The following is a 12475-nucleotide window of genomic DNA, read 5'->3' on the forward strand; positions in this document are numbered from 1 at the left end:
GGGGAGTGCTGGGGGGGAGGGGACAGCGGGTAGGGGGGGTGGGAGGGGAGGAGAGACCTGGGGGAGGGCTGGAGGGGGAGGGGAGAACTAGGGGGGAGGGGAGGGGTGAGAGGGGGGGAGGGGAGGGCTGGGGGGGAGAGGAGAGCTGGGGGGGGGGGGGAAGGGAGAACTAGGGGGGAGTGAGAGGGCCGTATGTCAGCGCTGCCGGTCATGTGTTCTGACAGATCACCAGCAGTTGTCGGCAAGGCCCAGCCCAGCCCTGCCACCACTTTGTCCTTCACACCGGCCCCGGCCCCCGGCTCTGCTGCAGCCTCCGCCACCGTGGTGAGTAGCCTGGGCTGGCAGCTCCTGCAAACGTCAGCACAGGCTGGCACTGCCCACGGGAGGGGGGAGGGGGCGCGGGGGCAACGGCGGGCAGGGCGAATGGGCCACAGCTGATGGACAGCAGTCAATGGCCATCGGTATCAGCTGCAGCTCACTGGGACTAATCTCTGCCCCTGCGGCTGTGTGTGTGTGTGTGTGTGTATGTCTCTCTCTTTCTGTGTGTGTGTGTGTGTGTCTCTCCCTCTCTTTTTCTCTGTGTGTGTCTCTGTGTGTGTGTGTGTGTGTCACTCTCTTTCTGTGTGTGTGTGTGTATATATGTCTCTCTCCCCCTCTCCCCCCTCTTCCCCCTATCTGTGCCTCTCTCTTTTTCTTTCTCTCCCTACGTCCCCCTCCCTCTCTCCCTGTTCTCATTGTGTTTTCTGCCCCTCACCACCCACCGGAGCCGAGTGACTTGGGCAGCCCCTGCCACCAGTGGCTGCAGCGGGTGCTTAGTGAGGGTGACGTTGTGCTGAGGGAGGTGAAGGATTGCTGTGAGTGTTGACGTCAGCTGTTGTCGGGGTGTACGGGCAGCCGGCTGCCTGCTGGCCTGTTCCACAGGTTGTGCAGTCACATTCCAGGCCCACTTCTACTGCTCAAGGAAAGGCTCATTGGCTGCTCAGTGTTGTAACATCTAGCACCCACGGCGGCGCAGCGGTAGAGTTGCTGCCTCACAGCGCCAGAGTCCCGGGTTCCATCCTGACCACGGGCGCTGTCTGTACGGAGTTTGCACGTTCCCCCTGTGATTGCGTGGGTTTTCTCCGGATGCTCCCGTTTCCTCCCACACTCCAAAGAAGAACAGGTTTGTAGGTAAATGGATTTCAGTAAAAATTATAAATTGGGTCTGGTGTGTAGCATAGAACTAGTGGGCAGGGATCGCTGGTCAGCGTGGACTCGGTGGAATAAAGGGCCTGTTTCCGCGCTGTATCTCTAAAGCCTAAATGGCCTGTGTGTCCCGTGGCTGTTTAAGGCTGCCCGCTACTGTGATCAAGGCTTGTTGCTTCTCTTCAATCCTCTGGGGCTCAAAGGCCCATTTCTCCCACGATCGAGACACAAAAAGCCGGAGTAACACAGCGGGACAGGCAGATCCCTTGTCTCCAGAGATGCTGCCTGATACGCTGAGTTACTCAAGCACTCTGTGAAACGTCACCTATCCGTGTTCTCCACAGATGCTGCCTGACCCGCTGAGTTACTCCAGCACTCTGTGAAACAGCATCTGTGGGGAACATGGATAGGTGACGTTTCACAGAGTGCTGGAGTAACTCAGCGGAACAGGCAGCATCTGTGGAGAACATGGATAGGTGACGTTTCACAGAGTGCTGGAGTAACTCAGCGGGACAGGCAGCATCTCTGGAGAGAAGGAATGGGTGACGTTTTTCGGCTTGAGACCCTTCTTCAGACAAGATATCACATTGAATACGATGAAGTCCGATTAAAGATAGTCCGAGGGTCTCCAATGAGGTGGATGGGAGGTCAGGACCGCTCTCTAGTTGGTGAGAGGACGGTTCAGTTGCCTGATAACAGCCGGGAAGAAACTGTCCCTGAATCTGGAGGTGTGTGTGTGTTTGTTTTCACACTTCTGTACCTCTTGCCCGATGGGAGAGTGGAGAAGAGGGAGTGACCGGGGGTGAGACTGGTCCTTGATTCTGCTGCTGGCCTTGCCGAGGCAGTGTGAGGTGTTTTGATACTGAGCGTTGCATTAGGGAGGATGCAAAGCTTAGGAGCAGGTACAGGGGCAATGTATCAGAAGGCCTTTCAGTTATTGTTCAAGAAGGAACTGCAGATGCTGGAAGATCGAAGGTACACAAAAATGCTGGAGAAACTCAGCGGGTGCAGCAGCATCTATGGAGCGATTTCAGTTATTTATCATTTACTAGTCTTTACTTGCAATCTGAGCTGTGAGCAGGATCAGTTGGCAATGCTCGGCAGGCCAGGCAGCGACTGAGAAGTCATTGTCACGCAGGCTTGTCAACCTGACACAACTTCACCGCAGTTTAGTTTATTGTCACGTGTACCGAGGTACAGTGAAAAGCTTTTAGATATGGCTGGCACGGTGGCACAGTGGTAGAGTTGCTGCCTCACAGCGCAGAGACCCTGGTTCAATCCTGACTGCGGGTGCTGTCTGTGTGGAGTTTGTACGTTCACACTGTGACCAAGTGGGTTTAAAGCTTTTCACTGTACAATAGGCAATAGGTGCAGGAGTAGAGGCCATTCGGCCCTTCGAGCCAGCACTGCCATTCAATGTGATCATGGCTGATCATCCACTATCAGTACCCCCCGTTCCTGCCTTCTCCCCATGTCCCCTGACTCTGCCTTGGTACACCTCACAATAAACTAAACTAAACAAAACTAGTCTGAAGAAGGGTTTTGGCCCGAAACGTCGCCTATTTCCTTCGCTCTATAAATGCTGCTGCACCTGCTGAGTTTCTCCAGCATTTTTGTCTACCTTCGATTTTCCAGCATCTGCAGTTCCTTCTTAAACAAATAGTTGGCTCAAAGGTCTGTTTATTGTTACGTGTCTATCAAGGTAGTGAAGCTGGAATTATTCAGGGAATAGATGATATGGGTCTTGCAGGTAGAGGAGAACAGTTGAACTTGGCACGGACATTGTGGGCTGAAGGGCCTCTTCCTGCACTGTACTGTGTTCTCTGTAACCATAGTTAGTGCAAAAGGGTGCCATGGAAGGTGATAGTTGCTGGGGTCAGTGTGGGGCTGTGTTCAAGAACCTGATGGTCGCTGGGAAGAAGCTGTTCCTGAACCTGGAGCTCATGGATTTCAGCCTCCTGAGTAGCAGCGAGATGAGAGCTTGGCCAGGATGGTGTGTGGCTTGTTTCATGAACTATAAATGTGCTGAAGTTGTATCATGGCTGATCTATCTTTCCCTCTCAACCCCATTCTCCTGCCTTATCCCCATAAACCTTGACTTCCTTACTAATGAAGAATCTAGCAAACTCCACCTTACAATTATCCACCGCCATCTGTGGCATCGAATTCCACAGATTCACCACCCTCTGACGTAATAAATTCCTCCCCATCTCCTTTCTATAGGTAGGTAACGGCCATCGAGGGGTTAACCAGCAGCAATGAGCGAGGGAGGGAGGGAGTTGTAAATGTTATTGGTGAACGCTTGTAAAGCACTCAAAGACAGACGCAGAGTGCTGGAGTAACTCAGCGGGTCAGGCAGCATCTCTGGAAAACATGGATAGGTGACGTTTCACAGAGTGCTGGAGTAACTCAGTGGGTCAGGCAGCATCTGTGGAGAACATGGATAGGTGACGTTTCACAGAGTTTCTATAAGATCCCCCCTCAATCTTCTGAATTCTAACGAGTACAAGCCGAGTCTATCCAGTCTTTCTTCATATGAAAGTCCTGCCATCCCAGGAATCAGTCTGGTGAACCTTCTCTGTACTCCCTCTATGGCAAGAATGTATTTCCTCAGATTAGGAGACCAAACCTGTACGCAATATGAGTGGGCCTGGGCATGGGTGACATTTTGGGTCGAGATCCTTCTTCAGTCTATCTCCGGTTTAAACCAGCACCTGCAGTTCCTTCTTGCCCCAAGTGTGAAGCAGCCAGCAGGTTGCTTGTTGCCCCGGTTTGGTCTCTGCCTGACTCCAATGCCTGCAGGGGGTTGACTGTGTATTGCTGCCGTGCAGGTTGGGTGAGACAGAAGGCGCAGTGAATGTCACCTCGATGGTATGTGGGCGGCTGGCAATGCCAGGCTGTGAGTCATCAGCATTCTACCCCTCACGTGTGTACAGTGTAGTTCTCAGACGTTTCCCCCCCCTCTGTCCGCACTGCCCATCTCCTCAGCCCCTAGCAGGAAAAACATTCCCCATGTTGGGGGAGTCCAGAACCAGGGGCCACACACACAGTTTATGAATAAGGGATCGGCCATTTAGGACTGAAAACTTCTTCACCCAGAGAGTTGTGTGAATCTGTGGAATTCTCTGCCACAGAAGGCAGTGGAGGCCAATTCACTGGATGTTTTCAAGAGAGAGTTAGATTTAGGGAATCAGGGGATATGGGGAGAAAGCAGGAATGGGGTACTGATTGTGGATGACCAGCCGTGATCATATTGAATAGTGATGCTGGCTTGAAGGGCCAAATGGCCTACTCCTAGACCTATTGACCACGTAATGCCACACTGCTGGTCCCGTCTAAGTGCGTTGTACGATGCACTCCACTGGCTCTCAGTCTGAAGAAGGGTCTCGAGGCGAAACGTCACCCATTCCTTCTCTCCAGAGTTTGCATGTTCTCCCTCTGACCGCGCGGGTTTCCTCAGGGTGCTCAGGTTTCCTCCCACATCCCAAAGACGTGCGGGTTTGTAGGTTAATCGACCCCTCTACAATCGCCCCCTAGTGTGTAGGGAGCGAATGAGAAGGTAGAATGACATAGAACTAATGTGTGAACCGACGATGGCTGGTCGGCACGGACTCGGTGGGCCGAAGGGCCTGTTTCCGTGCTGTATCTATGTAAGTAAGTATTCCCCTCCCCTGGAGCGTGTGAGTGGCTGTCCTCCCCACGGCAGCGAGACAGAGAGATGCCCGGCCATGTTAGGAAGACGGTGGGGGCAGCGAGAGGGAGCAGGGTGAAGCCCCAACGTTGAGATCAGTGTGACCACACTCTCTCTGCTGCTTTGATGAGCGTAATTGGATCCTGGGAGCGGGAGTGCGTTACGGAGGCAGGGTGGATGGTCACCAGCTGTCTCTGTCTGTCTGTCCACGCTATGCTCTCTGGCTGTGGGCTGCTGCCATGTAGAGCTGGTGCTGAGAACCCGAACCTTGCAGCCTGGAAACGATGAGCACCAACTTCAAGAACAGCTTCTTCCCAGCTACCATCAGGCCATTGAACCACCCTGCACAACCCTAACTCCCACAGGCAACTGCCTTTGGTGGCACTAACGACTTTGGGGGTACAGTGAAAAGCTGCTTTTGTTGCCTGCTATCCAGTCACTGAAACTAATCCAGGAATGAGTCGGTTAACCTATGATGAGCGCTTGTCGGCTCTGGGCCTGTACTCGCTGGAGTTTAGAAGAATGAGGGGGGACCTCAGTGAAACGTACAGAATAGTGAAAGGCCTGGATAGAGTGGAGATAGACACAAAAAGCTGGAGTAACTCAGCGGGACAGGCAGCATCTCTGGAGTGAAGGAACGGGTGACGTTTTGGGTCGAGACCCTTCTTCCGGATAGTGTGGATGTGGAGAGGATGTTTCCACTAGTGGGAGAGTCTAGGACCACAGGTCACAGCCTCAGAATTAAAGGACGTTCTTTTAGGAAGGAGATGAGGAGAAATTTCTTTAGCCAGAGGGTGGTGAATCTGTGGGATTCGTTGCCACAGATGGCGGTGGAGGCCACAAGTCAGTGGGTATATTTAAGGCAGAGATAGATAGATTCTTGATCAGTGCGGGTGTTAGAGGTTATGGGGAGAAGGCAGGAGAATGGGGTTAGGAAGGAGAGATAGATCAGCCATGATTGAGTGGCGGAGTGGACTGGATGGGCTGAATGGCCTAATTCTGCTCCTATCACTTGTTATCTTATGACCTTATGCTTTCATGGTTACATTCAAGCCATCCACAGAGTAGGATGAAGGGTAAAACATTTAGTGCACGACCTCTGAAAGCTGGACTGGACAATAATAAATTGTGGTTGTGCTTTGTTGAACCCAGGTTCAAGTGTGGTTGCACCGTGGGGAGTGCCAGGTTCAAGTGCGGTTGCACCGGGGGGGATGCCAGGTTCAAGTGCGGTTGCACCGTGGAGTGCCTGGATCAAGTGTGGTTGCACCTTGCGGGACCCAGGTACAAGTGCGGTTGCACCGTGGGGTTGCCAGGTTCAAGTGTGGTTGCACCGTGGGGGTGCCAGGATCAAGTGTGGTTGCACCGTGCGGACCCAGGAACAAGTGCGGTTGCACCCTGGGGGTGCCAGGATCAAGTGCGGTTGCACCCTGGGGGTGCCAGGATCAAGTGCGGTTGCACTTCACTGGGGTGCCAGGATCAAGTGCGGTTGCACTTCACTGGGGTGCCAGGTTCAAGTGCGGTTGCACCATGCAGGACCCAGGTACAAGTGCGGTTGCACTTTGTGGGGAGTGCCAGGTACAAGTTCGGTTGCACCATGTGGACCCAGGTACAAGTGCGGTTGCACCGTGCAGACCCAGGTTCAAGTGCGGTTGCACCGTGCAGACCCAGGTACAAGTGCGGTTGCACCGTGCGGAGATCGGGATCGTTTGTCCGGACGGGAGCATTGACCCCGTGTTGCCCTGTGTTACAGGATTCATCGTTTGACCGCCATTGGAGAGCACGGATTCGGCAATGACCTGAGAGGCTGCCGGCAGTTTCGAGCAGGATCCGTACTCAGAGCGACACCCTCCAGCCCCCCCCCTCCCCCACCCACCCCCCCCTCCCCCCGACAACAATATGGGGCGCAAGAAGATTCAGATTACTCGCATCTTGGACGAACGTAACCGACAGGTAAAGCCCGACAGGTGGATCAGTCACTGCCTTAAACACACAGTGCTGGAGGAACTCAGCGGGTCAGGCAGTGTCTGTGGAGAAACAGTTAGACAGGTACATGGATAGGACAGGTTTGGGGGGGATATGGACCAAATGCAGGCTGGTGGGACTAGTGTAGCTGGGGCATGTTGGTCAGCATGGACATTGTGGACTGAAGGGCCTGTTTCCACACTGTATCACTCTATAACTAGTGTAGCTCGGGCATGTTGGGCTTGGGTCAGCATGGACAATGAGGGCTCAAGGGCCTGTTTCCACGCTGTATCACTCTATAACTAGTGTAGCTGGGGCATGTTGGGCTGGGACATGTTGGTCAGCATGGACATTGTGGGCTGAAGGGCCTGTTTCCACGCTGTATCTCTCTATGACTACCCTACTGATTCACCTCTCGTGTCAGTGTGAACAGGACCCAGTGCAGTTCAGTGGGATGAGGATGGAGAGAGAGAGGGACTTTTCCCTCCTCCCGCTGTGATCTAATCTCCTCCCGACAGCCAGCGGCTTGAACTTTGTAGCCTCTGGTTTTCTGGTTTGCAATATCTTTTTAATTAAAGCGTGATTGCCGTGTTGCTAATTAAGATTCTAAATTTAGCGAGATTAGAAAGCTGTGCATCACAGCGCTGATATATTTAGCCTGGCCTGACCATGCAAATATTCCCCACTCCTCAATCAATTCATCAGCCTATAAATGATCATCTCCACTGCCTCACAGCGTACAACAATGCAGCGCTGGAACAGGCCCTTCGGCCCACAATGTCTGTGCCGTACATCAGACGACATCAAACCAATCTCCGCTGCCTGCACGCGATTCACATCCCGCCATTCAATAGACAATAGGTGCAGGAGTAGAGGCCATTTGGCCCTTCGAGCCACCACCGCCATTCAATGTGATCATGGCTGATCATCCAACTCAGTATCCCGTTCCTGCCTTCTCCCCATATCCCCTGACTCCGCTATTTTTAAGAGCCCAATCCAGCTCTCTCTTGAAAGTATCCATAGAACCGGCCTCCACCGCCCTCTGAGGCAGAGAATTCCACAGACTCACAACTTTCTGTGAGAAAAAGTGTTTCCTCGTCTCCGATCTAAATGGCTTACTCCTTATTCTTAAACTCTGTGTGGCCCCTGGTTCTGGACTCCCCCAACATCGGGAACATGTTTCCTGCCTCTAGCGTGTCCAAGCGCCTTAACAATCTTATATGTTTCAATGAGATACCCTCTCATCCTTCTAAACTCCAGAGTGTACAAGCCCAGCTGCTCCATTTTATCTCAGCATATGACAGTCCCTGTAACATCTATCACCCAGGCCGGCACTGTGGCGCAGCGGGTAGAGCTGCTGCCTCGCAGCGCCAGAGACCCGGGTTCGATCCTGACCACGGGTGCTGTCTGTACGGTGTTTGCACGTTCTCCCGGTGACCGTGTGGGTTTTCTCCGGGCGCTCCGGTTTGTTCCCACACTCCAAAGACGTGCGGGTTTGTAGGTTAATTGGCTTCTGTAAACTGTCCCTGGTTTGTGGAGTAGAACTACATGGAGCATATTGGCCGGTGTGGGCAAGATGGGCCGAAGGGCCTATTTCCTCGCTGCAAGACTCTATAACTAATATACAAGGATCGATGATCAGCATGGACTTGGTGCGCCGAAGGGTTCCACACTGAAGCTGCCCCCCTCCCCATGCCGTCCTGGGTTCAACAGGTCTGTGGCAGGGGGAGGGGTGAGTGAAGGTCCCAGAGCAGTGCCAGGATGAGCTGTGAGGTCATGGTGGATATTAAACCTGTGTGCGTGGAGCGAGGGATCGGTGCCAACATTGAGCAGCTGCCGGCCCAGTAAACGTCAGCTCCCTGCCCCAGTTCCGGACGTGTTTGTTGAGGTTTGCCAGCCCCCCCCCCCCCCGGCTCGTGTGCTCCACACGTCATCGGAGTGATCGAGCAGTGATCCCGCACACTCCCCTCTGCTGCCTCCAGCTCTCTCCCCACTCTTGGCCGATTAGGAAAAGGGGAGATGCAACGAGACCTGGGTGTCATGGTACACCAGTCATTGAAAGTAGGCAAAGGTACACAAAATTGCTGGGGAAACTCAGCGGGTGCAGCAGCATCTATGGAGCGAAGGAAATGGGCGACGTTTCGCGCCGAAACCCTACAGAAAGTAGGCATGCAGGTGCAGCAGGCAGTGAAGAAAACGAATGGTATGTTAGCATTCATAGTAAAAGGATTTGAGTATAGGAGCAGGGAAGTTCTACTGCAGTTGTACAGGGTCTTGGTGAGACCACACCTGGAGTATTGCGTACAGTTTTGGTCTCCTAATCTGAGGAAAGACATTCTTGCCATAGAGGGAGTACAGAGAAGGTTCACCAGACTGATTCCTGGGATGTCAGGACTTTCATATGAAGAAAGACTGGATAGACTCGGCTTGTACTCGCTAGAATTTAGAAGATTGAGGGGGGATCTGATAGAAACGTACAAAATTCTTAAGGGGTTGGACAGGCTAGATGCAGGAAGATTGTTCCCGATGTTGGGGAAGTCCAGACTAGGGGTCACAGTTTAAGGATAAGGGGGAAATCTTTTAGGGCCGAGATGAGAAAAACATTTTTTTTCACACACAGAGAGTGGTGAATCTGTGGAATTCTCTGCCACAGAAGGTAGTTGAGGCCACAGTTCATTGGCTATATTTAAGAGGGAGTTAGATGTGGCCCTTGTGGCTAAAGGGATCAGGGGGTATGGAGAGAAGGCAGGGATGGGATACTGAGTTGGATGATCAGCCATGATCATATTGAATGGCGGTGCAGGCTCGAAGGGCCGAATGGCCTCTACTCCTGCACCTATTGTCTATGGTTCTTGCAGCCACAGCCATCCCGCCACTTATCCGTTCTATTTTAGAGACACAGCGTGGAAACAGGCTCCACCGAGCCCACGCAGACCAGCGATCCCCCCCCCCCCTCCCCGATTAGTACGGGTGTCAGAGGTTGCGGGGAGAAGGCAGGAGAATGGGGTTAGGAGGGAGAGATAGATTAGCCATGATTGAATGGCGGAGTAGACGTGATGGGCCGAATGGCCTAATTCTACTCCTTCCACTATCCTACACGCACTCGGGACCATTTCCAATTACACCGAGCCCATTAACCTGTGACCCCGCACGTCTTTGGACTGTGGGAGGAAACCGGAGCACCCGGAGAAAACCCACGCGGTCACCGTGAGAACGTGCAAACTCCGTACAGACAGCATTCAGGATTGAACCCGGGTCCGTGGGGTGGTGAGGCAGCAACTGTTCCTGCGTGAATTCCCTGCCTCAGAAGGGAGTGGAGGCCAATTCACTGGATGTTTTCAAGAGAGAGTTAGGTTTAGCTCTTAGGGAATCAAGGGAGATGGGGAGAAAGCAGGAACGGGGTACTGATTGTGGATGATCAGCCGTGATCACATTGAATGGCGGTGCTGGCTTGAAGGGCTGAATGGCCTATTCCTGCACCTATTGTCTATGTTTCTGTGTGCTATTTGTTATTTGATTCAGCGTGCTTGTTCCTCCTCCTTTCTCTCCCCCCTCCCTTACACCCCTCCAACTCCCCTCTCCCCACCCTCTCCACACACCCCCCCACCCCTCCTGACATCAGGTGACGTTTACCAAGAGGAAGTTTGGTCTGATGAAGAAGGCGTATGAGCTGAGCGTGTTGTGTGACTGTGAGATCGCCCTCATCATCTTCAACCACTCCAACAAGCTGTTCCAGTACGCCAGCACCGACATGGATAAGGTGCTGCTCAAATACACAGAGTATAACGAGCCTCATGAGAGCCGCACCAACGCCGACATCGTGGAGGTGAGTCCTCCACTGCACAGTTCCTGGCATTCCCATTCCCAGCGATCCCCAGCCCGGCATTCCCATTCCCGGAGGTCCTGAGCCCGGCATTCCCATTCCTGGCATTCCCATTCCCAGCGATCCCCAGCCCGGCATTCCCATTCCCGGAGGTCCTGAGCCCGGCATTCCCATTCCTGGCATTCCCATTCCCGGCGATCCCCAGCCCAGCATTCTCATTCCCGGCGATCTCCAGCCCGGCACTCCCATTCCCAGCGATCCCCAGCCCAGCATTCCCATTCCTGGCATTCCCATTCCCGGCGATCCCCAGCCCAGCATTCCCATTCCCATTCCCGGCAGTTCCAGCCACGGCATTCCCATTCCTGGTGGTCCTGGTCCCGGAGTTCCCTGTGCAGCTGTGTGGAAGAATCGCCCTGCTGCAGATTCCCAGCACAGCAGTCCGCATCTTCTCCAGCTGTGGTTTAGCCCGGGCCTACTCCATAAGGCCATGTTCCAGGAGCAGTATTAGGCCATTCGGCCCATCGTGTCTACCCCACCATTCAATCACGGCTGATCTATCTCTTCGACCAAACCCCATTCTCCTGCCTTCTCCCTGTAACCCCCGACACCCGTACTAATCAAGCATCTATCTATCTCTGCCACAAACATATGCACTGACTTGTGGCCTCCACAGCGCTCCATGTGTCAGGACTCCCACAGATTCACCACCCTCTCACTAAAGGAATTCCTCCTCGTCTCCTTCATAAAGGAACGTACGTCCTTTAATCCCGAGGCTGCGTACTCTGATCCTAGACTCTCCCACTAGCAGAGACATCCTCTCCACCCGGCTTCAGGCTGATTGGATCGGACTTAAGACTCGAGGCTGTTGTTTGACCTTGTACTGGGTTAATCCCCCCCCCAGAGGTCAGTAATTAATCTGTGCCCCCCACCCAGCAGTGTCACCTTCAGCTCAGCCACAACCCTGACGCCGGCCAGCGAACGCACGCATCCCTGCTTTACTTGCCCCCCTGGGCCCTGGCTTTGTCCGTCTGCAACACTAGGGGTGGCAGGATGATGGCAGCCTCTGCCTACAGTCTGCCTGTTTCTCTAACTTTTTTTAATTTGTAGTTTAACGGTAGTTCTGGGGGATTTTTTTGTGTATTTCTATGTGGGGGAGAGGGGGGGGTAGGGTAAGGGGGAAACCGTTTCCCAGTCACATCCTGGCGAGGACGTGACTATTCTCCGAGTCGCATCCTCGCCCCCCCCCCCCCCACTCGCGGCTTACCAACTGGATTGGCGCGGCCTTTCCTGCCGGGGACTGGACCAAAGCTTCAGCGGTGGTGGCGCAGCGCTGGATTCACCGCAGAGCGGGCGATTCCTCACCTGGGATCGCCGTTTGAAGCTCTGCTGCATCGACGTCGCGGAGCTGTGGGTCGCGGAGCTCCCAGCGCGGGCGGCACTGACATCAACATCGCAGAGTCTGGAGATCCCTTTGCCGGAGGCAGCCAGTGTGAATCTCCACCCAGCTCAGCCTGTGGACTTTGGGGGCCGCGGACTCCGGCCGATTCGGAGGTCCAAGCCGTGACTCTTTCTCTCTCTCTCTCTTTCCCCGTGTGTGACTCTCTCTTCCCCCGCAGACGTTGAGGAAGAAGGGCACTAACGGCTGTGACAGCCCGGAGGCGGATGTGGATGAGACTGTGGACCAGAGCCCCTACATGGACGACAAGTTCCGTAAAGTGACCGACGATATCGACGTCCTCTTCAAACGCTACGGGGTGAGTGTCTCAGCCCGCCCCCCCCCACTGACCCCCCCCGCCCCCACCCCACCGTCAGAG

At 54.0% G+C, this 12475-nt stretch overlaps 1 protein-coding gene across 1 annotated transcript; it reads left to right on the top strand.

The window, feature by feature from the left end:
- Positions 1–217: 217 nt before the first annotated feature.
- LOC116969780 (myocyte-specific enhancer factor 2D homolog) lies at positions 218–12468 on the top strand (the record flags this gene model as incomplete). Its single annotated transcript, XM_033016562.1, has 4 exons — positions 218–324; positions 6627–6826; positions 10461–10664; positions 12278–12468. Coding segments are annotated over exons 2-4 (449 nt in total), but the record flags the coding sequence as incomplete, so codon positions are not given.
- Positions 12469–12475: the final 7 nt, after the last annotated feature.

The sequence above is a fragment of the Amblyraja radiata genome, unplaced genomic scaffold (genome assembly GCF_010909765.2).
Source record: "Amblyraja radiata isolate CabotCenter1 unplaced genomic scaffold, sAmbRad1.1.pri scaffold_1166_ctg1, whole genome shotgun sequence".
In the NCBI taxonomy this organism is placed as follows: Eukaryota; Metazoa; Chordata; class Chondrichthyes; order Rajiformes; family Rajidae; genus Amblyraja; species Amblyraja radiata.